This window comes from Aptenodytes forsteri, unplaced genomic scaffold (genome assembly GCF_000699145.1).
Source record: "Aptenodytes forsteri isolate BGI_AS27 unplaced genomic scaffold, ASM69914v1 Scaffold349, whole genome shotgun sequence".
In the NCBI taxonomy this organism is placed as follows: Eukaryota; Metazoa; Chordata; class Aves; order Sphenisciformes; family Spheniscidae; genus Aptenodytes; species Aptenodytes forsteri.
Genome location: NW_008794452.1, coordinates 3438015 through 3462695, shown reverse-complemented (window position 1 = coordinate 3462695; position 24681 = coordinate 3438015). Strand labels below are relative to the sequence as shown.

The 24681-nt window shown below is 37.4% G+C and overlaps 1 protein-coding gene across 1 annotated transcript in view; it reads left to right on the top strand.

Moving 5' to 3' along the window:
• The window catches only part of CTNNA3 (catenin alpha 3), a 596807-nt gene that overhangs the window by 134441 nt on the left and 437685 nt on the right, over nucleotides 1-24681 (top strand). Inside the window, exons 6-7 of the mRNA XM_009290520.1 lie at nucleotides 8774-9037; nucleotides 16213-16416. Coding sequence (XP_009288795.1) covers nucleotides 8774-9037; nucleotides 16213-16416 — 468 coding nt within the window. The remainder of the gene's footprint in view (nucleotides 1-8773; nucleotides 9038-16212; nucleotides 16417-24681) is intronic.

The following is a 24681-nucleotide window of genomic DNA, read 5'->3' as shown; positions in this document are numbered from 1 at the left end:
CATAGAATCATAGAATCATTGAGGTTGGAAAAGACCTCTAAGATCATCGAGTCCAACTGTCGACCCAACACCACCACCCACTAAACCATGTCCCTGAAGTGCCTCATCTACTCATCTTTTAAATACCTCCAGGGATGGGGACTCAACCACTTCCCTGGGCAGCCTGTTCCAATGTTTAACCACTCTTTCAGTAAAGAAATTTTTCCTTACATCCAACTTTGTTCTCATCCTAAATCCAAAACAGCACTGTACCAGCTACTAGGAAGGAAATTAACTCTATCCCTGCCGAAACCAGGACACTGTAACTGGAGTTTGACAGAAGAATAGGGGCAAGGGCCATGAATATTTGTTGAGTATATTATCTGTGAGAAAATAGCAGTTGGAACAGGCTGCCTGATGTGAGTCGTGTACCTGTTTATTGTTGATGATTTCACATCTTTCATATTGAGGTATCAAATGTAGGAAAATTGAACTGTGCTCTGTTCAAGATCAGGAGAAACTTGTACCTAGGGGAACTTGAGCTGATTTTTGGCGAAAGAGATCCTGAACTCTTGTAGCAGATGGAATACATTTTGACATGATTATGTGTATAAAAAGAAGGCTAAACCAGAATAGGCTGAATGTGAAAGGTCTATTTGGTATCTGTTAAACTGTGTATCAGTGAAAATGCTAGTGGACCATGTATAACATGAGCTTCCACTACTAACAGTTTTACTTAAGTTGTTTCTAAGTAGCCTAGTACCACCAGGGCAGAGAATGAAACAAGTTTTCAATCTAGTAAATATCCCCAAATCCCTTCTAACTTTAAAATCTCAAAAAAGAAGCAAGTAAAAAATAATCACATATGGTATCATGAGAATTTAATAAAATTGCAGAAATAAGTGATTGTGGATAAATGTCCTTCTGCCACATTTTTCAATAAGTCATCTTCCATTGAAAAAATTCCAGGCTAAAATATTTCCTGAAAGCTTTGACAGCTGTATTCTGTGCACTGTACTGTATATGAATGTTTATATTTTCCATACCTTTGAAATAACTACAGTATGAAAGATCTTGTATTGAGTCTTGCTCAATGTGTTTTACTTTGATTTTTTTTTTGTATGAATGTTTACAGAATAGTTTTAATCTGTCATTTCTCACAAATGCCAGTTTTTAGGTGTCTTTACTCCTATGAAAGAAGTTAGGTCTGGCTTTGGCATATCTTCTGAACTTCCTACTTCTGCAAGCTCCATGTTCTGCATTGTTTGCCTTGTATTACTTTACTTAGACGTGTATGCACAAATTCCTTGTCTATTGAAAACTGTGATAGGTTGCTTTAATACTAAGCTTTACATTATATTATAAATTATCTTGACTGCCAGAAATATGTGTCAATCTCTGAACTCTTTTCTCTCAAGTGTGGACGTTAACCAGCAGATTATTTAGCTGAAAGTGTAAGATGGAATTTTAAACAACATAGGTCAAACTAACACTAACTGATACAACACACTTCTGAAACAAGTGGTTACACCTACCAGCTCTTTAGTTTTCTGGAAAAAGATCTCCAAGTCACGTTAAGAACTAAGCACTGAAAACAAAGCAAGTTTAGATAGGAAAAGAAAATTATGCCATTAAAACACTGGACTTCTGAAAATTTTAAACTGTATTTGACAGCAGCATAAAGAGAAGATATTCCTTAGATAGAAATATTAACAAAGAAAAAATTTGCTGCTTTACTCATTTTTTTCTTTACAAAGAAAAGGTTACTGCTTTACTCATTAAATTACATAAGAGGAGTGTAGGCTGCTGCTGCCCTACTTTTGGGTGCTTCTACACTGGCTATCCTATTTTCAGGTGCTTAGAATCAAGTGAGATTGGTATATCACTGACTCCTTCCCATCCATTATTTCTTCATCTTAATCTTCCTTATACTTTTTCACTCTCACTCTTTTGTGTTGTATTGTATCTCATCTGTTTCCTGTTTTCCTCTCTTTAAATTAATCTATATTTCTGTTGTATTTCTTCCCTCTCTTTTTCCTTGCTTACTGTCCTTCACATCTTTGTTAGCCATCTCCTTCTCTTCAAGATGTGATAAGACCTTCCAGAGGTTCCTGACTTCAGAGCCCTCTCCCTGATGAATGTTTCCTGCTCTAGTTCTAGGCAGGCTCATTGATGACAAATGTGACCATAACTGGACTAGGAGAAAACCTTTGTGAGCTAATATATTAAGTGGTATATGTTTGCAGAAAAAGGATTGCTGGACTTAAAGAAAAATTTTTACATTAATTCTTACAGGGAAAAATTGCTTTGCTACCTTTCAAAATCAGCTACTTCATGTAGGAGACTGATAGTTAAAAGAGCAGGGTATTAGAAATGTGGGGATCAGATCCTGAAATAATAGATAGAGAAGTGACAGCAAGGTGTTGCTGTATCATCTGTAACTGGGCTAGAAGTTGCTGAAGCATATGAGACAGAATATTGTGCAGTAGTTGCAATTTGATGCAACAAAGTCAACAAAAGAAACTGTATCTTCCCTAGCTGAACAGCAAATTCCTGAAAAACATTAGTAAATTAAAAGAGCTGGGATATTAACCAGTCAAGGGCAGTTTTTGATACTTTATATAAGATAGCTTTGCTTTTCTGTGGTATTATATATCAGTTTGAGTATGATTAATAGTAAATAGGTATAGATACAGAGAGAAAGTTGCAAGGCTTCACTTCTAGTGGGAACCTCAGTCCTGTAAATTTGTTTCCTGCTTGCTCTAAGTTGACTGAAAGTTACGGTTTTTTGAAGACAGTGCAGTCATCTTAGAGCCAGAGGGTATTACTTAAGGCTTAGTCCTATGATGACATTGACATGGCTTTGTACTGTAACACTTCACATTTTGTATATTCATGTATAAGGCTGATGCAAACACACTCTGCCTACAGTTTATAGCCATACAGAGTATGTATATTTTGTGTGTGTATATATATATATGGTGTATATATACTCTGTATACACACTGTACTATGGTTTAGCACGAGACACTAAGAACTACTGATGACTTCTGAGGTCAGGAAAAGTAAATCTAGAGGCCGGTTAAGACTGTTTTAGTAGAAAGTTAGCTTGGAATTCCTGACAATCAAATACACACTGTGTTGCTGCTGTGTAAAGATAGGTTCCTATTTTTTTCTCCAGATCTAGTCAATCTAAAAGATACATCTTTTAAAATGGCTTACTTTTGTGGTGCCTGCAAACACTGTTGTTTTGGGGATTGTCAGTGTTTCAGCATTGTCTATCTATCAGAGAAGAGAAATGAGAAAGGAAAAATTTTTACGTTTCTGGAGTGTAACAGTGTTAATTTATTTCATCTACCTGTTTGGACTGGAGTAATCTCTGGAAACCTATGTATTTAAAAAAAAAAAAAGTAAAATGTGAACAAACTGGCTTTGGGAATACATGCTTTCTCTATGAAGGAGCAGATGAGATATTTTTAAGAAGAGTTTCCAGTGAGTTTCCATCTCTATGACACTGGAAGATTTAATCATTTGCTTTCTAGAGTACTTAAATCTAACAGGGACTGGTGAAGGTAATGGCAGGATTTTGATTCAGTCAATAAAAAAATGCACAAAGGTGTATTTAAACAAATTCCTTTGATTCAGTGCTATTCTGAATTTACTGGCATACCTTCTCAGTGGTGTTTAACTTGCTGTGAATGCATGTAAGGTGATCTTTTATGGTCAGTGTAGTACAGCTCTATGATCTAGTGATGTTTTGTTTGTGCTAACAAAGCCATTATCCTAAGTCAGGTGTTTTTCCCAATGTGTGTGTCTGTCTTTTGTACAGTTACAGTCATTTGTGTAGGTAGTCAGCTCAGATGTATAGTTAAAAGCCTGATGTGGAGGAAAGGGGCCATTAGGTCATGCTGTTCAATTTCTGTAAACTTAGCATTTTGTAGAGTAGGCAGGGTCAGCTATATGATAGAGTTTATAACAGGTGATCCCTGCATTTATGGTAAATGCTTATCTGTTTAGGAAAAGGTATTATGGGGGTGCAGCGAGGGCTGGCTGCTCCCTGAGGCAGGGGCCTCACCAGCCAGGGCCCTGTCCTGCTGCCCTGCATCAAGGTGATCTGGGCATGCCAGGTGATGGTAACCATGTTCAACCAAGAGTCCAGACCATCAGGAAAGTTTGTGGTGATGAGGCAGGTCAGAGGACAACCTGGGAAGTCAGGCCATGGATCAGGTTGAGGGTCAGGCCTGGTGAGGGTGACCAGGTGAGAGACAGCCCAGTGATTGCTCAGAAGCACCATGGTGACAGGGCAGGACTGAGCTCAGGAGGTCTGTCTGTGGACTGAGGTTTGGATCGGGGGGCCCATGGCCTGGTAGGGGGGCAGCTGTGGCTGAGCTGGAGACTGGCACTTCTACGGCATAGCTCAGATAGGGACTGAAGGTCCCAGAGTGAGCTGAACTGGAGCTCCAGGGCCCAAGCGTGAGGGGTGGATGGAGGCCTCAGCTGCGGCTGGGCAGGGCCTTTGAGGCCCAGTAGTGCTCTCAGGGCCCTGACAGGTATAAGCCTTTAAAACCTGTGTGAAAGTAGTATTATCATGGAAGAACTGACACAGCTGAAGAGCAGTGTGGCAGTCAGTATCAATGCCAGATCTTTTTCACTTTCTTGTCTGTGAGATATTTTCCTTCCACTGAATAAGACTACACAGAACTTATGAAGTATGTAAACTGGAGCCTTACCCAGATAAACAGTGCACGAGTCCCCTCGGAAGAGTTTGAGCTTTGTTATTGTCTTTGATTCACCAAATACACGCAATTTGGCAGTCACTTTTGAATGAAAGCTGAACACTAAAGCCCAAGTTTAAGCTGTGATAAAAAGCAATGCTTTTGTCCTCCAGCCCTATAGTAGGAGGAAATTGTGGGGGTTTGTATGTCTGTGTTTTTCTTGGATATAGAACTCAGTTCAATGACATCTGTCTCTGCAAAGAGTGAGCTAGGGGACTGCAGCGCACTTTATTTGAAGCTGCCTTTGTGAACCTTGACTGCACCCGGTGCAAAATACGGCAGTGTCGTTTATACCCACAGTGATGCCTGGATCCCATGAGTTGTGCTGATACAAATACTCAGTGAACAAAAGCTGGCTTCCTGGTGTGTTGTGCTGTCAAACCTTAAATGTATTAAGTGTGATAAAGGACAGGTGGGTTTTTTGTTGTTTTTTTTTTTCTGCTTATTGAAGTAGTGCAAACGAAGCTTAACTGTGAAGCTAGTTTTCAAGTTTTCCATTCAAAGTCTTCTTGTCCATTGACCATGTTTGGCTGGAGCAATCCACAGCTGGGAATCTGTGACTATCCATTCATTTTCCATTCTTATCAGGGACAACCAGGTATGAGGAAGACATAATAGTATGTCCCAGGGGGGCTGGGACAGCAGCCTGGGGAAGTATACTATACTGGGCCTATTAGATTGGCAGTGGCTGGAGACAGGATTATCTTTGATATAAACTGGTCTCATATAACATATCTAGAGCTCAGTTGTTGACTTAGTATGGAAGAACACATCCCAGACCAGTGGAAATAGTCCACTAGTCTAAAAAGAAGTTGAAATAAGAGGGAAGTGGTAAGCTGTGAAGAAAAAGAAAAATAGTATAAAGCTCAGTAATGTAGCTGGATGAACTGCAAATGTTCAGATATTATGGTATGAAGAGAGTAGTAGTAAGAACTGATTTGGAAAATTTCTTCTCTGTAGTTCTATTTGTCTTCTGCCTCTGTGCAGGTGGAAGATGATCCATCCATACTTACAACAATCTCTCTAACAAAAAATATGGCCGTATTATGTGTTCTGTTCCTTTTGTTCTGGTGCCATGTTTTACAGATATTTCAATCCTATATGTACATACTTTTCCCTGTATGATTCTTTTGCACGCTTGAGTAACATGTTGTCTTGTTGCATTCTGTGCCAAAGTTAGTGTAGTATGTTTAGGCAAGGGTCAGTACATACAGAGTACCTATTTGAGTCCAACTTTCAGTGCAGCCAGATTTGACACACTGAATGCTCAGACCTTTAAAAGTCTATGGTCTCAGTTTGGAAACTTGTCAAAAAGTGGGCAAATCATTCAAATTTAGCACAGTGCCCATCAACTTGTTTTGAACTGTGATGGTTTGATAGTTCATAGGAGAATGTTAACACTCTGCTTGTAGTTCTGAAGTGATATGTTCTATCAAAGGATAAATTAAAAGAAACTGTATACTTTCTCAGTGTTGCTTTCTCGTGTTTCCTAGTGGTATATTCTCTTTGGCAAGTAAAAAAGGAATCGGACAGTTTCTGTATTTTTCTTTCCAGTGGAAAAAGTTTACAGACTATGGGTTAACAAGTTGTTTGTAGAGACTAACTTCCCTCTCCAGAGAACTAGTTACATTGTTCTGATAATCCACACATGCAAAGATTGGATAGAGAAATCACTCAATTGCAGGGTTTTTTGGCCTGTTTGTGCGGAAGATCAGACTAAGATTATCAACTGTCTCTTCCTGTTCACATGAAAAATCTTGAGGAATTAATTCTTCATCAACGTGGAAAAGAACAATGGCCCTACAGCTTCTTTTGGGGCTGTCCAAGGCTCACAACTGAACAACAAAGTAGAGATGAATTTCATGGGTCTAAGCATTATTTTTTTTAAAAAAAATGTTATTGAATAAAACTGAGGCTCTTTATAGGTGAATTTACCAATACCATGATTCTGAAACTGTATACAATATTGTGTGAAATGAAACATTGTGTTTTAAAAACATTAACACATTGAATTTTTTTGACTGTTTCTGGACATGTTTTCAGTTGCTGTGTTACTGGCTTTGTGCTACTGGCTTGCCAGTTTTGGATTTCTTATGAACCCCTCACTCCTGGTTAGACAGTACTGTTTTAGAGGGAAAAAGTAATTTGGAAGGACTTTTGGGTTTGATTGTTTGCACATGATGCAGCACAGTAAGACATGGTTAAGAATAGACGCTAGCTAGACTGAAGTATTGTATCGACTTATCATTGTAACTCTAGGTCTCTCGCTTCCTTGCAGCACAGGAGAAAAGAGGGCATTCTGTTGCCTTTTCATTTATTTGTAGGAAACGTAGATTCACTAATTAAAACAAGAGTCTGTGTTTAAAAATAAATAACACGTTTTTGCTGAGAGTGCGCTGGATAAATTGCAGATGCTTCACCAAGGTTGGAGGTGCAGTAGTATTTGGATTTGAGCAACCGGGCAATGAATTCATTCCTGCACAGTGTTGATTCATTTATATATTGGTTTATGGAAAATGTAAAAATATGTTAAATATTAATATGCTCAAGAAAATAACTCAGTTTTCTAATTCAGAGGATCAGCTGGTGAAACAACTGTCTGCTTCTGTTTAAGACTCTACCTCTCTCTCCCCCTCTCTCCCCGCCCCACGGTTTGTTTTGTTTTTTACTGTATCCCTGAAATTTCCAAGTTAGCCTGAGGAAGTAAGATGCAATCCTATGTCCAATGCATATCTTGCAACATGTGAGATTTTAAAAGCATAGGACTGGTTCATTAATAATGAATGTTCTTTTCTTCAGCCATAAACTTATAAACTTTATGCAGTGAGAAGTGGATACTGTGATGCTTTTGTAAATAATGCATATAGAGTCTGATGCAATGCAAAGGAAAATAATTAGAAAGACTTCAGTTTGCTTTAGAGCAGGCTGTGAGCATCTTTGTATGCATTTTGTTGTTCATTCTTCATTGTGCCTCTTCTCATCATTTGAAACTGGTGCCACAGGCTTTTATTGTTCTGATGTACTATTTTCCCTTCCTTTTTTATTTTTCCCCTGAATTTAACTGTCTCCTTCACCCAAATGATTTTGCAAATATCTGCTAGGTTTTTTTCAAAGGGAGAAGATGCAGAAGGAGAGTGGGGAGAATGTCTAGAGTAAAATAGAATGAGACAGGAGGTTCCTTACAATCCTGATGTTGACTGTATGATTGCACCAAAGTCCATAACTTTCAGCTGTCCAAATAACAGCTCCTGTGCTTGATTCCTAGAAACAGTTAAATCTGACTTGGCAGCTCTGTCACGCTGTGTGTCCCTTGTTGTCTGGGCTGGCAGGAGGCAGTAGGGTTTCAGGAATATCTGGGTGGAGAAGGGAGGAACAAGATGAGCGTCTTAAGATCCCTGAGCACTTTAGGTGTGTACATAGCAGGGAGAGAGGAGAAACAGGCAGTGGAACCTCACAGAGACGGCTTCTCACAAGCACCTTTTTCATTTCCAAACCTTCCATGCTTCCCATTTCCCAGGAGTACAGGATTCTCATCCCTGACCTGCTGTTCCTTTCTGCAGCGTGCTCCGGACATATGCTGGTGGGGCAGGGAAGCGAACACAGAAAATTTGTTTAGATGCAACAATCACAGAATTCTGTGCTTAATCCTGTCTGCACCTCTGTCCTTCTCTATTGCTTATGAAAACAGACATGTCTGGGAGGAAAGACAGCTAATTTCCAGGCCAGTTTTCTCATAGGAAAACTGTGCTTAAAAACAAGCAAAATGTGGACAGTTCATGGTGCTGGTTATAAGACACAATAAAATTGGGGTTGTTTTACACAGACTTTGTTCATTTCTCCTGAGATAAAGATGATTCAATTGTAAGTACTGTTGTAGTCTATTTTCACAATCTTTGATGAATTTAACTCAGTTTCCTTAAACAGAATAGAGATAGAAAAAAAGTTGTTTATACATTACTTGTCAGTTTTGAAGTTTTGAAGTGCTTTTGGAAATAAACAGCATGTTCTTTTGCTGACAGGATTTGAAATCTAGCAATCAGCGAGATGAAATTGCTGCAGCACGTGCGTCCCTAAAGGAAAATTCCTCTCTCCTACATTCAATATGTTCAGCTTGTTTGGAACATTCAGATGTTGCGTCCCTTACAGCCAGCAAGGATTCAATTTGCAATGAAATACAGAATGCTCTCAGTGTAATTTCTAATGCTTCCCAAGGAGTTGGAAATAAAATAGGACAACCTACATCTCACACAGCTACTCTTGGAAGTGCACTTGATGAGCTTGAGGTACGTAAACCTGTAAACCTGTGAGACTGCAACATTTTTTGAAAAATGGTTTATTTAATTTTAAAAAAAAAATTAACTATTGCTATCATAAGTGATGGACCTAAAGGCATTAGAAACCAATGCTCTGCTTAGTCCTAGTCTAAACAGTACCAATCTAAATTATTTCATTCAGAGGGATCACTTCCTTCAAAAGAGTTTGGAATTAAGTCTTCGTGTATGTTCAGTATTTGACTTCCTTCGAACAGCAGGCAAGAATTAGTTCCAATTGTGTCACTAATGATGGAGACAGACACATCCTTGAGTAAGTGGGCAGAATCCATGACTTTAGTTTACAAATAACAGTGATTATCAGATGATGGTGATCACTGCTACCTTGACTGCATTTGAACTAGTACAACGCAAGCTGAAGTCCTTTACTCCAAAACTTGTCATTGGGATCATGATGTAATTTATATGATTGAAGGATTTAGAAACCTAATTATGTTTTTCTGCTTATCATTAAATAAAGTGACATAACCAATATGTTTTCACAAATTGCGCATTTCTACTTCCATTATTTAACCAAATACTCGGAGAAAGTCAGTTTTTCTCTACTCCTGACCTGATCGTAAGCTTTTGTATGGAGCTTTCCCTTTTTTGCATGGCTGCTCTGGCTTTTACCAGTGTTATTTTCCATTGTCCTGCCAAAAATGGTAAAAGACCTCCTGTAGGTGAGATTACAGACCATGCTCCTCATCTGGTGTAACTGATGTAGGCCCAGATCTACAAAAGGAATGAAAGTTTCTAAACACATTTGCAAATATGTGTCTTTTTGTTTGTAAATTCTCAGACATCATTCAGCCTTGGAACTCTGATATTGTTGATACATTTTCAGGAGAATTGATGTTATGACTGATGGTAATAGATTTTGTCTAAAATTTTCCGTGAAAGGTTAGAGAAATACATTGAAATCCATATATGACACAAATCTTGTAGTGGCAGTTTATTGATCAAAACAGACCTCTCGGTCATGCTCAAAGTTGAGTCTGAGAGTTTTTTTCCCCTCAAAGGAACAGGCTACAATTGCACATTACATGTCATCTTCCTTGCTTCTCGCACTGGGTTTTAAAATTATAGTTTTTAATCTATTTTCTTAATAAATGGAAGAAAAAAGAAACATTTAAGAGTAATATATGATTTGTTACAATGAAACTCTGAATGACAAATGATATACTTTAAATGAGAGCTATTATTTACCCGTTTTACTTACAAATTTTTTAAACAAAATTTGGCAAAAGGATTGCATCTTCTGACTGTAGATGAATTCATCTTGACTGTATGTGAGCAGTACCATTTTAATGATTTATTTTTTAAAATGTAATTAAATTTGTTATTGTTTTAAAATTTAAGAATTGTGATAATCACAAAATGGAAAAAATTCTCTTTTGGATTGAATTTGTTTTTAGCTGTGTGAGTTAGATAAATGACAATTTATAGAGCATTTAACTTCTTAAAATGATTTTATGAATTAGGTGGTTGCACTTTTCTTTCTTTACAGAAAGTTCTATTGGCTAAGGACCTGAAATAACCTTTGCTCTATCTTCGTGTTGCAAATACAGTGCCATGACATAGATTGATGTAGTAAATAGTCTATTGGGAACAAATCTTATTAAATGTTTCTAGTGTGGAAATGTATGACGGAGCTTACCCAACAATCTAGTATCTAGATGTTTTGCAACGTCTTTCTTCCTTTGCCAGTGCTGGCAGCGTGAAAGTTATTACAGATTTATAGGTGAGGAAACCACCAGTAAAATTAGAGCAGCTAACTCTTAAATCAGTAGATTCTCAAGAATTCCTCTTAAAGGCTCCATATAACTACCATGTCATTCATAAATAAATACAAAATTGTAATGTTACAAATTTAATCGCATATTAAGATCTATGTTAAAAGAGCATGTAGGTGCAGGTTGTCTAATGCCTTTCACTGGTCTTACATCTTCTGAATGTAAAGAGATTTCTCACAAAATGATACAGGTCTTGCATGCCTGACTCTCTGTCAGCATATTCATCTGACATGGTCTTTAATGACCATGGTTATCTAGCAGAGCAAGCACATATGAGATGTCAAAACACTGTAAATCAGTCCAAAATGTCAGGAAATATAACCAGATTTCTGGATACCCGTGATTCCTCTTTTTCACAGATCAGAAGAAAAATGAGGGAGAAAATAATGATTTAATAATTCTGTTTTAAATGCTTGCTTATGTTTAAGAACTCAGGTAGCTAACCACAGCTCAGCCCTGTTAAAGCAAAACGGTGAAACTGCTTGTTGCATATCTGGTGTCTTCTGATTGGTTGGAAATTGGATCATCTTTTCTGCATAGATGTACTGATCATAAATATTTGATGAAATTGCTTGAAGAATTTAATCTGTGGGCAGAATCTTAAGTCATATTTTCCTGATTATTATTGCCTAGAATTTCTTTTTTATTTAGAGCTGAACTGTAGTAGCTTTTTTGCCAGTGCTATTTGTCCATCTTTGCATGAACTTTCTACATACTGTCTCCTAAAGGAAGACATTGATACTCCTGTTTCATCTGAGATTTGAAGACAGTCATTTTGCTAGCAAAATGGCTAATTGGCTGTAGCCTTCAGGTGTGTCCTAGTCTTCCATAATCAATGAAGCTGTTTCTTTCTGTAGTAACACTTAAATATTCTACTTGGGAGGTGTGTTTTACATTATGATGGACATTGTATGTATAGCCTAGTGTTGAGGGTGCTTATTTGAGATATAGGAGCACAACAGTGAAATTGCTGCTCCAGTGAATAGTGACCAAGTGGCACAACTCCAGCAGAGGTGAGGTACCACAGAACACTTTGGTGTTAAGGACTGTAATGTGAAGGAGGGAGACAGAGTTTCCAATCTCTTAACACAAATAAAACCTGTCTTCCACATCAGAAATGAATGTCCGGAGACAGAGTTTCCAATCTCTTAACACAACTAAACCTGTCTTCCACATCAGAAATGAATGACCTCTGGATACTGGCTATCTTAGAATGCCTTCCCTTGTCATTCTTAGAAAGTCATAGTGGACGAGTCTTTCATGTATAAGACTAGTTTGAAATTATCTATTGGGTGTAAGTTAATTATATATTTTTTAAAGGTAAATATTTAAACATTAATGAGTAGTTTTATGCAGTTTTCCAAATCTGTATTAATACGCTAGTTATTAAAGTCAAAGCTTTTTCATTTTTAATTTTGCTGTATCTTTGGATATACCCAAAGTAATGAAGACCTAGTCATGAAACACTTGTTATGCAGGAAAACACAGTTCCTACTGCTGAGAACTGTTTTGGTTCTGCTTTTAAAGTTATGCTTTCTTACTTAGAGAGGTGACAGCTGAAAAGGGTTAATTTCCCCTACCTTTCAGAGTCCTTAATGGCACTTCTTAACACTTACTTACAATTTCCTGTACTGCATTTCCCTAATTTCCTGCAGTGCATATTGTGTTTGAGACATGTAGTAGCTTAGCTTGCCTCTAGGTAAATTGGTGCAGTTTTCCTTTGCATTCAGCCATAATCTCACTATTGTAAGGAAACTCAGCAAAGAGAACAAATGAGGAAAAAATGGATGCCCTATACTAATACTCTTAATGTGTCTCTAAGTTATCCTTGTGAACAAGTGGTTTCTTACTGCCTTCACCCTTCCAGAAAAGTGTCTTCAGGTACATTTCCTTCCTTCTGTGGAAATAGCTATTATAGAAAAGGACACAGGAGTCTTAATGTTTTAATTGCAGTAGGAAGGCTTCTGATCACAAAATTAAGAGCTGGATTACTGCTCCTATCAGGCCTGGCTCTAGGCATTGGCAATTAAGAAGTTGCTTGCAAAAGCAAAATGACTTCCTATGCTGTTGCCTGGGAGAGCCAGTCTGGCTCCATCCACTGCCAGCAAGAGGTCAGGGTATATGGAGATATTTCAGAGTAGAAGAGCAAGCCATCTTCATTCTGTCCAAGCCCTCTTTCTTTTCTTTGGATTTTAGCCTTCATGGCAGGGTCTGCCAGGCCGTGGCAAAATTTCAGCTTTTCTTCTCTCTTTCTTGGAGAGGGCAAAAGTCGGAATTTTTCTAACTACCAAGTAGTCCTTAAGTGGCTCCAACTTCTCAACTTCTGCAAAAGAGGATGAAAGCAGTGGACTGCCTGTTTCTTTTGCTCTGTCTTTGCTAGTGGGCAAATTATGGTTCCATCCCAGTTTGGCTTTGGTTCCAAAGTTTCATGTGAGATTAATGTTTCCATGATGAACCTATTTTTTACATCTTTCAATTAGGAAATAATTAAGAGATACAGATAGGGTTAATATGTTGCTTTTATGGATATACAGATAGCTATGTTTTTCATCTTCAAAATATTTAAGCTCTTTCCCTCCTGCTTGCACATAAACTCCTTTTCAGTATATTATGTGTATGGTAGGTGCATGTGTAGGTGAACATCGGTTTGAGAAAATCCAGGAGCTGGGAAATACATAGTTAATACTTTAACTTAATCTAAGGTTGCATCTGCTGGATGCACATAAACACCTGACATAGACTCATAAACCGTTTTAATGGTCTATCCTGTCATTTGCTGAAAAAAGTCCATAAACTTAGTTTTAGACTTTTTATAGTCTCTCAGAATAGACAACTGCAAATTGCACTAGCAGTAGCACTGGCCTGATTTTTTGTGATACTCTGCAGTGGTATGAAAATCCCAAAATTCAACACAGAAAATGTGGAGACAGACAGAAATTCACTAGTACCTTTTCTTTCTAGTCATTGCCTGTGGAAATTTGAGGACTACAGTTCATGTAGTCCCAGCTTCTGGTACAAAGCATAACATAATCCTAGAACTTTAGGCCCCAGAAGGTCTTACAGAGGTTGTTTAAGAAGGTACACTGTCCACTGATTTTATGTATGTTAATAGGTAGTAACCATGGGGCTGAAGTGAGGGTATTTACATAACTAGAGTGCTTTTAAATGAGATGGAGGACTTCAGGGCAATGGAACAGTAGTGGAGGTGGAATGCTTAGAAACCTACACTGATTCTGCAAATTGGGAAATACAAGCTTCCATTTGAACGACACAGTAATGCAGAAAGATCCTGCACTGGTTTCCTTTGGAAATATTCAGATTATGAAGTCTGATTTTTTTCTAGTTTTGCTGGAGAATCTCCCAGCTGTCTCAAAACAATTCTTGTATATTTCAGAAAAGATGGGAGGATTGAACATGTAACAAAGTCTTCCTGTCCCTAAATCATACCTAACGTGTAAGAGAATGTTAATAATAACCAACAAGAAAATTTCAAGGTGACTGAAGTCCCCTTTCCTAGCTGTTTAAGCTTTTATCTTATGATGTTCTAAGAACACTTTCACTACTCTTAGAATTGCCTTAGCTAGACAGTACCTGAAATTGTGATATTAAATCTGAATTGAAAAAATAATTAAAATTCTCCAGCTTAAAAGTAGTCCAGCACATACTGGATAAGCACAAATAAGTTATGATTTACCTGATCTAAATTCCACTTAAGGGTATATGGCATAGTTTTCTTGTTTAATATTTCTTCTGAAAGCTTGGAACCACATATGGATGTAACAGGTGAATGGATTTATGTGGAATATAGGCTTGGTGATCTGGACCATAATGACACCGTTTCAGGTGTTCAGTTAGATTAAAAATTACTAGTTTGTATTTCTTTAAATGCTGAAGCTCGAATATACTTACTTTCACACTTCATGAAAATATCACCTCTCCTTTTCTTTCTCTTTAGAATATTTGCTTGACACACAAATGTAATTAATTTTATCATGCCAAAACGGTTGTCTGCTTTTGTTTACCCTAGCTAGTGAAAAGCAAGAGGACACTTATATTTATGTCATTTGAAAAAATTGTTGAACAAAAGCTACTATTTTGATCTTTGCCTATATTCAGCCTGTTAAAGGTAGCAGCAGTGACTTTCTGCCACAGTGTGGGATTGCATTAGACTAAAAATCAGCAGAACTAGACTGCTCATGTAATCTGATTTAGCATTCACAGCTGTGAGCTAGCACTGCTGTTCTTGTGTTAAATCCTGAGGTACTCCTGATCTTTTAAAGTCTAAATTTCGGAGGTGTTGAACCCCTCTTTCAAACAAAGCTGAGACACTAGTCTGAGATACTTAGATAAAACATGGAATATTACTGAGTAGTAAACTCGTACACAGTGTCATAATTGTACATAGACATTACAAGCTTAGTATAAGATACATATCTTCTTTTTAAGAATTTACAAGGTAAATATACAAGACAGGCCCACTGTATGGGAGGATAAGGAAGACAGATGACCCTCAAGAAGTGTAGACACAGGAAAGAGTTTGAAAGAAGAAGTACTTTTTTTACAACTGCAGCGCTAAAACTCGAAGAGGAGAAACAGTGCTGGATGAGAACTTGGGAAGATGGCACGCAGTTGCCTGTTTTAAGACATACCTTCTGTATGGCTGTGAACCTCGCAGTCTGGGCCTCAGTTCTTTGCTTATAAAATGGGGTTAATAGCTTTTTGTTGTAGAGTAGGATATTGTGAAGACTGATAGACCAAATAGATACTGCAGTGATAAGAATGCATGCATATTTATAAAGGTAGACAAATAACATTTCTGTTTCCAGAAGTGAAATGCCTTGTAGAAGAAAAAATGCCAGATACAGGTGTAGGAGAGACTGAAGCAGAGGATGAAATTCTTGAATCTCATGCAGCAAAAGTAGGAAACAGAGGAAGGACTCAGAAACAAGGCAGTTGTAGTCAGAAGATGTCAACATGGCCTGCAGGTAGATGTGATCTTGTTCTACGTGTTCTGTGAGCTGCTTAGGGGTGAACCAGCTCTGGCTGGAAAGCTCTGTTGCAGTCTTAGCACTGGGTCCAGGCCAGTAGGATTTGATAACATGGATATTGGCTTAGAACTAGTGAGATCTGAATGGCAGAGAGAACCTGGCTTTGTCTGCAAATAACCTATATGCATAGCCCCGGTAGGGAAAACAGAATCTGCCATGGTCAAAAGTATTTTGGGTACTTCAATGGGAAAGGGCTAGTTGCAAGTCTAGGAAGCATAATGTCACTGTAGTTCATGCAAGTAAAAAATAAAGCAGCAACTTAATTGGCCTGACTTTTCTTACTTGTACTCCTAATGTTTTCCAGAATTTAATCATCCTGGATCCTCTTGTAGTGAATGAAGAGAAAATAAGGCCATCACTAGAGAAACGTCTGGAAGCTATTATCAGTGGAGCGGCTTTGCTAGCTGATTCTTCTTGCACGCGTGATTTTCATCGAGAACGCATCATTGCTGAATGCAATGCTATCCGCCAAGCTCTCCAAGATCTGCTCTCTGAATACATAAACAATGTAGGTAACCAGACTTTTTTCCTTTTTTTTTATGTCTGTCTCAAGGCCTATTTTAGTATATATTAGAATTTAACCTATAATTAGTGTAAATTAGAGTTTAACCTATATTTCTCAACATGCTCTTTAAAAGGCTGAAAGGAACATTTTTCTACATAAATCTAAGCAAAAGCTAAATATGGATCTCCAGAAATAGTAAGAATCATATTATATCATACAGTCTGTGGAAAATGCTATATTACAGCTACAATGTACATGTTTAGGTTATTTTATGCTTATTGTGAACTGTCACTAGTACAGAACAGACATAATTCTTTGTATGCTAGCAACAAGAGTTTCTTCGTAATTTCACTTCCTAGACTGGAGTTTTAAAATGTAATCTCTGTTCCTGTAGAATGTAACAAAATAAATAATAATTTGTTAAAATGTAAGTAATCTGTTAGTATCATTTTAAAGTAGAGTGCTCACACCACTACGTTTGATCTGTGTAAGAGCACCAAGTTAAAAGTGTAGAAATGACTTAATCGCTAAATTAGAAAGCTAGGACTGTTCGGTAAATCCAGAAATCTGGTTGTCTGGCATGCTCATAGACTAATTCATCTGTGAATTTTTGAAAAGGAATACAGTTTGATTGTGTTTTGAAAATAACTATGAGATTTAAAGAATGGATTTGGCACATCCTATGTCTGGCAGTTAAATGATAAAACAGTGGAGACATACTATTAATATGGGTACAGTGTTAATATTATGCTTTTCCTCTGGAAACATTTTCTGTAGGCATACTGTTCTTATCTAAAGATACTTCAAGATGATTCATCAAGCACACTGAGAGGATAATTGTATGATACAGCTATTTGGTTCTTTTTTTGGAAGCTGAAATTCCTTTCTATTCTGTAAGTCATACTAGTTAACTCAGTCCAAAGCTGTTCTAATGAGACTGTTTTCTTTGTCTTATCCTATTGTCATTAGGATAGTGAAGTGTAGGGACTAAGGTAATCTATGCATATCAGATGATTTTTCATTTCACAGATATTATACTTGTTGATGTTTTCTTTTTATTTATGGGAGGGGGAGGGGCTGGTGGGATTTACAGCTGATTTATTTCATTTTCTGTGAATTCAAGTTGCTCTTTCAGTCCCTATACCAGACAAAGATGCTTTCATATTTTTTTTCAAAATTAGTTGCAGTTTCTGTTGAATGCAACGTAATTCTTGAACCTCTCTGGTGGTGCTTTACACATGGGTTAGCTATGTGAGATTTCTTCAGCTCTGGTTAGCTTGGAATGTTAGTCTTTGATACCTTCTTGTCACAGATGTCTGTTGCAATACCTGTTCTAGGGTGGATCAGGTTTGCTGTTAAATGGCTGAAAGTTTAATAATGAAAGGCATCAACTTGTAGTAGCCAGAGCACGTGGGAGGATGCAGATGTGGTGTATAGCAACTCATACTAGTCCAAAAGATCACTGTGAGTTTGTCGCAAGAAAGTTTTAGGGGAATTCTATGTCTTGCAGGAGTAAAACTACATGATTGCAAGTCAAATGGTCTTAAATTCTTGGACTCTTGAAACAAAATTGTGATTATCTTTTCTGTTTCAGAAATAATCATAGTTTTAGGGTTACATAATGCAGACTAAGGGGAAAAGAAGAACACACAACCCACTCCACTGACTTGAGAAAGTCAGGAAGCTGCTATTTAAATATGGCAAAAAGGGAAAGTGTCATAAAGTGTCATATAATTTGCTGCAGAACACAGTGTCTGCACAAGGTGGCAAAGATGAGGAGGGAAGCAGAAAGGAAGAAATACAAAAGATTTAAAGGTATGAGGTGTTACACTAGGGTTAAATGACAGGAATGAATTTAAAGTTTTTAGTTTCTTTTAGTGCTCTCGATCTGCTTATACAATTAATATTGGTATCAATGGAAAAACTCTCACCGAGAATAGTTTATGGCTATTACTGAGACTGGATTAAATAAGTTTTTCAATGAGAAGATTATCAGTTGTCAGTTACTTTATTTCACAACTCTAACTCACTGAAGAATAGATGATAGATCCAGGAGACAGCGCTGATTTATCACTGTCTTCTGGGCTCTTCTATTAATAATTTCAATAAGCTAGGACTGTGAATTGCATGAACTATAAAAATTTTGCCAGCCATTTGTTAACACAGTACAATTTAAGGACAAGGTTGTGATTCCCTTCCTTTCCTTGGGAACACTGTTGTACTCCACAAGCAATCGCACTGTCTACGTAATACTTCATGTGAGTCTATGGGTATGTTCTCATGGTGTATTTGTGCCTTGTGCCCAGAGTGAGGCACAGAGGCTCTGTACCACAGCTTGTATGTGAGAGTGGAAAGTCTTCCTTGCCCACTATCCACAAAGAGCATGCTTTTGCACCTGTCTTCGTCCTGATGGTGTACGGTTCACAAAACACAGCCTATTCACTGTCATTTCAGTTCTTTTCAATCACTCTCATGAGATGCAGTAGTGAGATGCTTGGAAGATTTTTTTTCTGGATAAGTGTCTGTCATTTCTTGGTAGTATGTTGGTTTGATTACTTTTCTTAAGGCTTCTTTCTGTCTGAGTGTTGTAAGTGGGAGCTGCATTGCTTCAGAGACACCACACACAGTTAGTGCTACCTTTGCAAATCCTTCTCTAGCAGCTGGTTTGCCAGAAAGCTGTATGAGCTGCACTGACACTGGTAATATCCTGTGTATCTCTGTAAGCCCCTGGGTCTGGTGCTGATGGTGGATGTGGCCTGCCTGGTAAGTGTTAAGCTTTAACAGGATCATTGCCAAGGACTTGAGCGCCTAAATTCTAAGTTCTGCATCATCTGTTTTTTTGAAACTAGCCCTCAGTGCCTAAACAAATGTACAGGAACTTATGATTTAGCCCTAACTATTTGAAACAGTATAAGGAATATAGCTTTTGTGGTTCCTAAATTTGTTTGGTTGGGTTTTTTTTCCTCAATTATTCCAAGTCTCTAATAAGCCTTAAGGACATCAAGTGAAATCAAGGGCCTGTTGGTGCCAGTGATAAAATGTAGAGTTTTTACTGCAAGCTGGGAGAAACATCTTTTCAGCAGATACTGCCTTTTACATAAGTGGCTGTTTTTCACAGAGGCTGTATCACAGTGAGGCGATGCAATGTAAAGTTAAGCAAAATGTTCTCTACACTACTAAAGATCCATACACTACTAAAGATCCACTATTTCTCCAAGAAGCTTTTAAGTTTTTCTGTTCACAAAGTAATTCAGACATACAGTAAATTACAAATATATTTATAATTCTTCTGAAAGGCAACAATTTTTCTTCTGGTATTTTGGAATTATTTGTGTACTATTGTTATCCTCTTTGAATTTTACTCATAGACATATATTGTTAAGGGATATATTTGCATTTCAGGATATCAAACAGGAATTACTACTGTGAATTTGGATAGCTTATCAACGGCAGAATCCTACTATTGTGTGTGGATAATAATGTATCCATAGGAGCAATCATTTTGTTCTCCTAATAAGCACTTGCATTTTCCTAATGACATTTTCCTAAAGCTCTTGTCTTGTCTCTGCTCATCCTTTAAAATGAAAAGTTATTGAATACATTGGAGTGCAGCAATACTAACTCCATGTGTCTTTAACTCTCTGTCTGCTTTTACTCCCAGTCACAATAGGGATATGCACTTATCTGAGTGATCAAAAGGGATAGTAGAGTTGTGATTGAGTATGGGTTAAAGTGGCTGTTGTGAGCAGCAATTAGGATGATTGCAGGCACTGCTTTCTCTGCCTTCATGAATAGGGAGGGTGTGTCTGAATAATTATTCTGCACCCATGTGTGGGTTTGAATCAAGATCACTGGCTAGATTGTTCAGACAAGGCTGAAAAAAGGTTGGTAAAGAAAGGTCAGGTATACTGATGGTATGATAGTTGCTTTCTTGAATTAAAGTTTCCTTGCTTTTGGAATGTTGTTTCATGATATTTGAGCTTTAATAGTTTCTCAGATTATTCTGGATATTGGTTGGATGTGTATATATATACACACATGCTGTTATGCATGCTGGGCCAGTATACTTCATGCCTTTTCTGTTAGGTTGTGATTTCATTCTTTCTTGTTGTGTATTTAAAAAACTTCTGTTTCTTAACTGGGTTTTTATGTTAAAATTACCTAAGTTTTTGGTTCAAATAATATCAGTAAAATAGTTTGCATTTTCATTGTAATTTTCAAAGTTTTTGCATGTTTTCAAGACTTCTATCTTTAAAAATAGTTTCAAGGGAAGTCTGAAACATTGAGATCTGAAAATATATTTATAAAAACAATATTATTTTGTTCTTTTTAAATACATTAGCCAACTTCATGCAGATTTGAAAAATGCGTCACTGCCACAGAATAATTTCTCTTGTTAAAAATATTTCACGGAATATGTCACACACAATTCACAGAAATGTGTGACTGTGCAAACTAGCAGGAACTCAGTAGTTTAGTCTGCAGTTCTGGATGTCCCTGTGCTTCTTGTGCCACAGGTGGTGGTGGCTGCTGCTGCTTGCCTTACCACAGCTATACCATGTGTGTGGCGCTGCTGTACTGAGTGTGGCGTGGAGCAGAGTCAAGCCATCCCTTCTCACACCAGCAGTGGTTTCAGTCTCTTAATGAGACATTTAAGAAAATGTGAAGAGACTAATGATATGTTTTTCCTTGAGACCAGATCAGGAAGTGGACTGAAGTTGACTACATTGTACATATTTATATTACATATCTAGGGTACTGATAATCAAGCCCTGACCATCCATGTAGCCTAAGGGCAGGCCAAGCTGAGGCTGACTATAAATCTCATCTGCTTTGTGGCAGACAGCATCGGACCGCTCCAGGAATGATGCTGCAAGGTAGATGAAGTAGTTGGTGGCAGATAGTGAAGCACCTGTGTCGCTTGTAGGGCATACCTGAATCTCACTGAGAATGCAGCTGCTGGAGCTTTATCTCCTTGGGTTCACTGAAGGTTCTCTGAAGTCTGTTGCTTCACCACAGGTTTGTGTCCACAACTTCTGGATATGAGACACGTTTGGATTTGAGGCATATTTGGATCTGAGTGCATAAACTGAAATGCTGTGAGGATGGACTAGGAGCTAGGATCCCTGAAAGTAGGGGGACACCTGAGACAGGGAGTGAGCTGGACTTTCCCTCTGAGGAAAAGGTATACAGTACAGAACCCTCCGTAGCCATGCGGAAGGTCCAACTGCAGGGAAGATGATACAGTGGATGGTTGGGACTTGTGCAGTTGTGTCTGTCTAGATTTCAAATTGTAATTGTTGTTCACTTACTGGAACCTGAGCATTGGAAATTCAAAACCAGAAAATGGATGGAAAACCAGGAGTCTTTATTCATTGATGGCATGGTTCTGGGCCTCACCCTTTGTCTGAACTCATAAATTTCAGTGCTGTGGAGTGCTCATGCCTTGCCTTACCCCTGTAGTGAGTACTCTTCAACAACAGCTTAAGGTTTCACCCACTGTTTCTATGTAGAGACTACCTGTGATTGATAACGTTTTGTGTAGTATTTTATTGCCATTCTTACTCTTTTAGAGTGGAAGGACATATAGATACCTCAAGCATACAGATACCTCAAACTTCATGTTACTTGTTCTTTATGGTTTCCTGATGAAGACTTAATGTTTCCCTGGATAGAGGGAAGACAAGACACTTTGGTTTATCATCACAGTGGTGCAGTGTATCTTGCATTTAAGCTACTTAATCTTGCTCTGAGCAGTGGATTTTTCATTTCAGTGCTCAGGGGAAACATTTTTGGTAGTTCTGGAAATTGCAAGAATTCCTCCAAAAGAGTTATTTCAGATTGAAGAAAACATTTTGTTCAGCTTAAAAAGGGAATGTTTCATATTTTTAATTTAAAGAATTGCCTGGTCATCTTTGTTAGATATTTGCATCTCTTGGAGCTATTTTCCCTTAATTATCCATGTGCTATAGCTGCAGAAAAGTGGATTACTGATGGTTAATAATATGTATATGAAAAGACTGGTACTCCATAAATAAGAAATTAGGGCACAAAATGGTATCTCTTGCCAGAGAAAATTCACATTGCATGAATCAAATAACCGAACTTGTGAAAAAGCTCCAGACGCTTTTCATATCTGCTACAGCTCTTTATGGTAAAGCTTATGTGCTCCATTACGTAAGGGTTCACCTAATCTGTTTCTGTCAGACGGGCTTCAGAGAACACAGCCTATTTCAGAAAACATAGTGTTTACCACTTTTTAAGTTTCATTAATTTGGGGCTAATTTGCATTTATGTTTTGGAGTGGGGGTATAGTGAGCAGTCTAATATGAATATTTTTAATAGTATGCTGAAAATGTATTTGGAATGTATAATTTCCTTCATGAATACATTTTTCATGACTTAAGTTAAGCCTTCTCATCTCAGTACCTGCCAGCTACTGTTTGCTCTTCTATAGAAAACTGCTATGGTGATGTGTGTCAAAATTTTGTCATAAGATAAGTTCTTGCCACCTATCAAAAATATTACAGCCAGTCCACAGATAGTATGTTGATACATGTCTAAATATGTGTATTTTACCATTTTCTCATTGTTCATCCTTTTTTGTTGTTGTTGTTGATGATGAAACTGCTGGAAGAACATTACCAGTTGTGCTAAGGCATGTACATCCTTTTACAGAGCTCCAAAACGTGGTTTGATTGTAGCTTCCAGTGAAATTGTCTGTGTGGCTACATGATATTGTGAATCTGTAAAATTGATAATTCAGCTCATTAATTAAAGAATCTAAGAGCTATGACTGAAGAAATGCATTTTCATATACAGCTTTGTACCTTTATGTATTTAGCTTGATGTTTCTCTTTCTCCACATAATGAAAATGATTCCAAACAATCATATATGACACAGCTGAAGATTACAGCAACTGTTTAGAGTTATGTTAAATATGTTATTTGTTCAATGATATACTTTAGCATATGATGGTCCAAATTGTTGCCAGTGATGTCTAGGGAGCTAAGAATAGGTGGCTGTTTGACTTGTCCTTCTTGGTTCCACTTTCTTTCGCTAATATGCATCTTGAAAAGTTCTGTGTAATTGTGCTCTGGTTGAAGAACTGAGCCCAAACTTGGCAGACTAGACTAACCAGGGAGTTCGAAGAAATTCCTTGTTAAAGTCCTCAAGAACAGAATAGCTGTTGGTTATTCATGCAAGTGGTTGAACTAACTGACTTCCTGAAATCCTTTTTTCTGTATTTCTATATAGGAACATGAACAAACAGAGCTTGTATTCATGTCTTTTTGTAAAAATAATGGATTCAAATGTTCTTACTTTAATGTCCTCTTCATAGTCAAACATTTTAAAAAACTGCTGTTCCAGAGAAGTTTGGAAGTCAGGTAAGATGTAAACTATAAAAATTTCAATGTGTGAGTGGGAAGTGTCACTCAGATTGTTCTTTCTCAGTTTTTTTTTTTTTAATGACTTTATTGAGTATTATGTTTTCAGAAAACAGATTTATTCCAGTAAAATATGCCCATATGGCATATTATGCTGGCATTTATGCAGGAAAACATGTAGTTTTCATAATTCTGTTGTTGACATTCACCGAATACTTAGTTCAGTTGACTTTGAACGCTCCTACAGTGGGTTTTCTTACATTTTATATGCAGTATGTGTAATTGAAAATTATTTTTCTGAATGTTAACTTTTGTCAAACATTTAGTTTTATAGGGAAATCAGATATGAACTGTTCAGGAAGAAGATTTTTAGTGTGCTTAAAAGACAAAAGTAGTCTAGTGAATTCCCCAAATAGATTTACAGTTGAAAAATAAGCTGCAGTTAAATTTACCTGATTATAGATGGTCTTACAGAATTTGCAATAAACTGGGATCTATGCACATGACTTAGAGAAAGATAATGAAAGGTTTTCTATTCTTAAGCCCTGTTTTTCATTTAACGGTTCTGAGCCAAGCTATTTCAGGATTAATCGGATCTTAACTTAAGGCTTGCATTGAAGTAATGTAGCATGATGAGCGACTCATGGCTCTGCAGAGGATGATTCAGAACAATAGTCAGTAATTGTATTTGGTATACCTGACAGGACTGGAAATATATTGGGTTGCTGAAGACTAATTTTTTTTCAGGGAACCTTCAATAAAGTAGCATTTTCTCTCTCCGAGATGAAATAAATCCTTGATTATTGTAATAAACAAGCATTACAAGTAAATATTAAAGTAATTGTTAACTCAGCATCTACCTAGCTGTTTAATTTACAA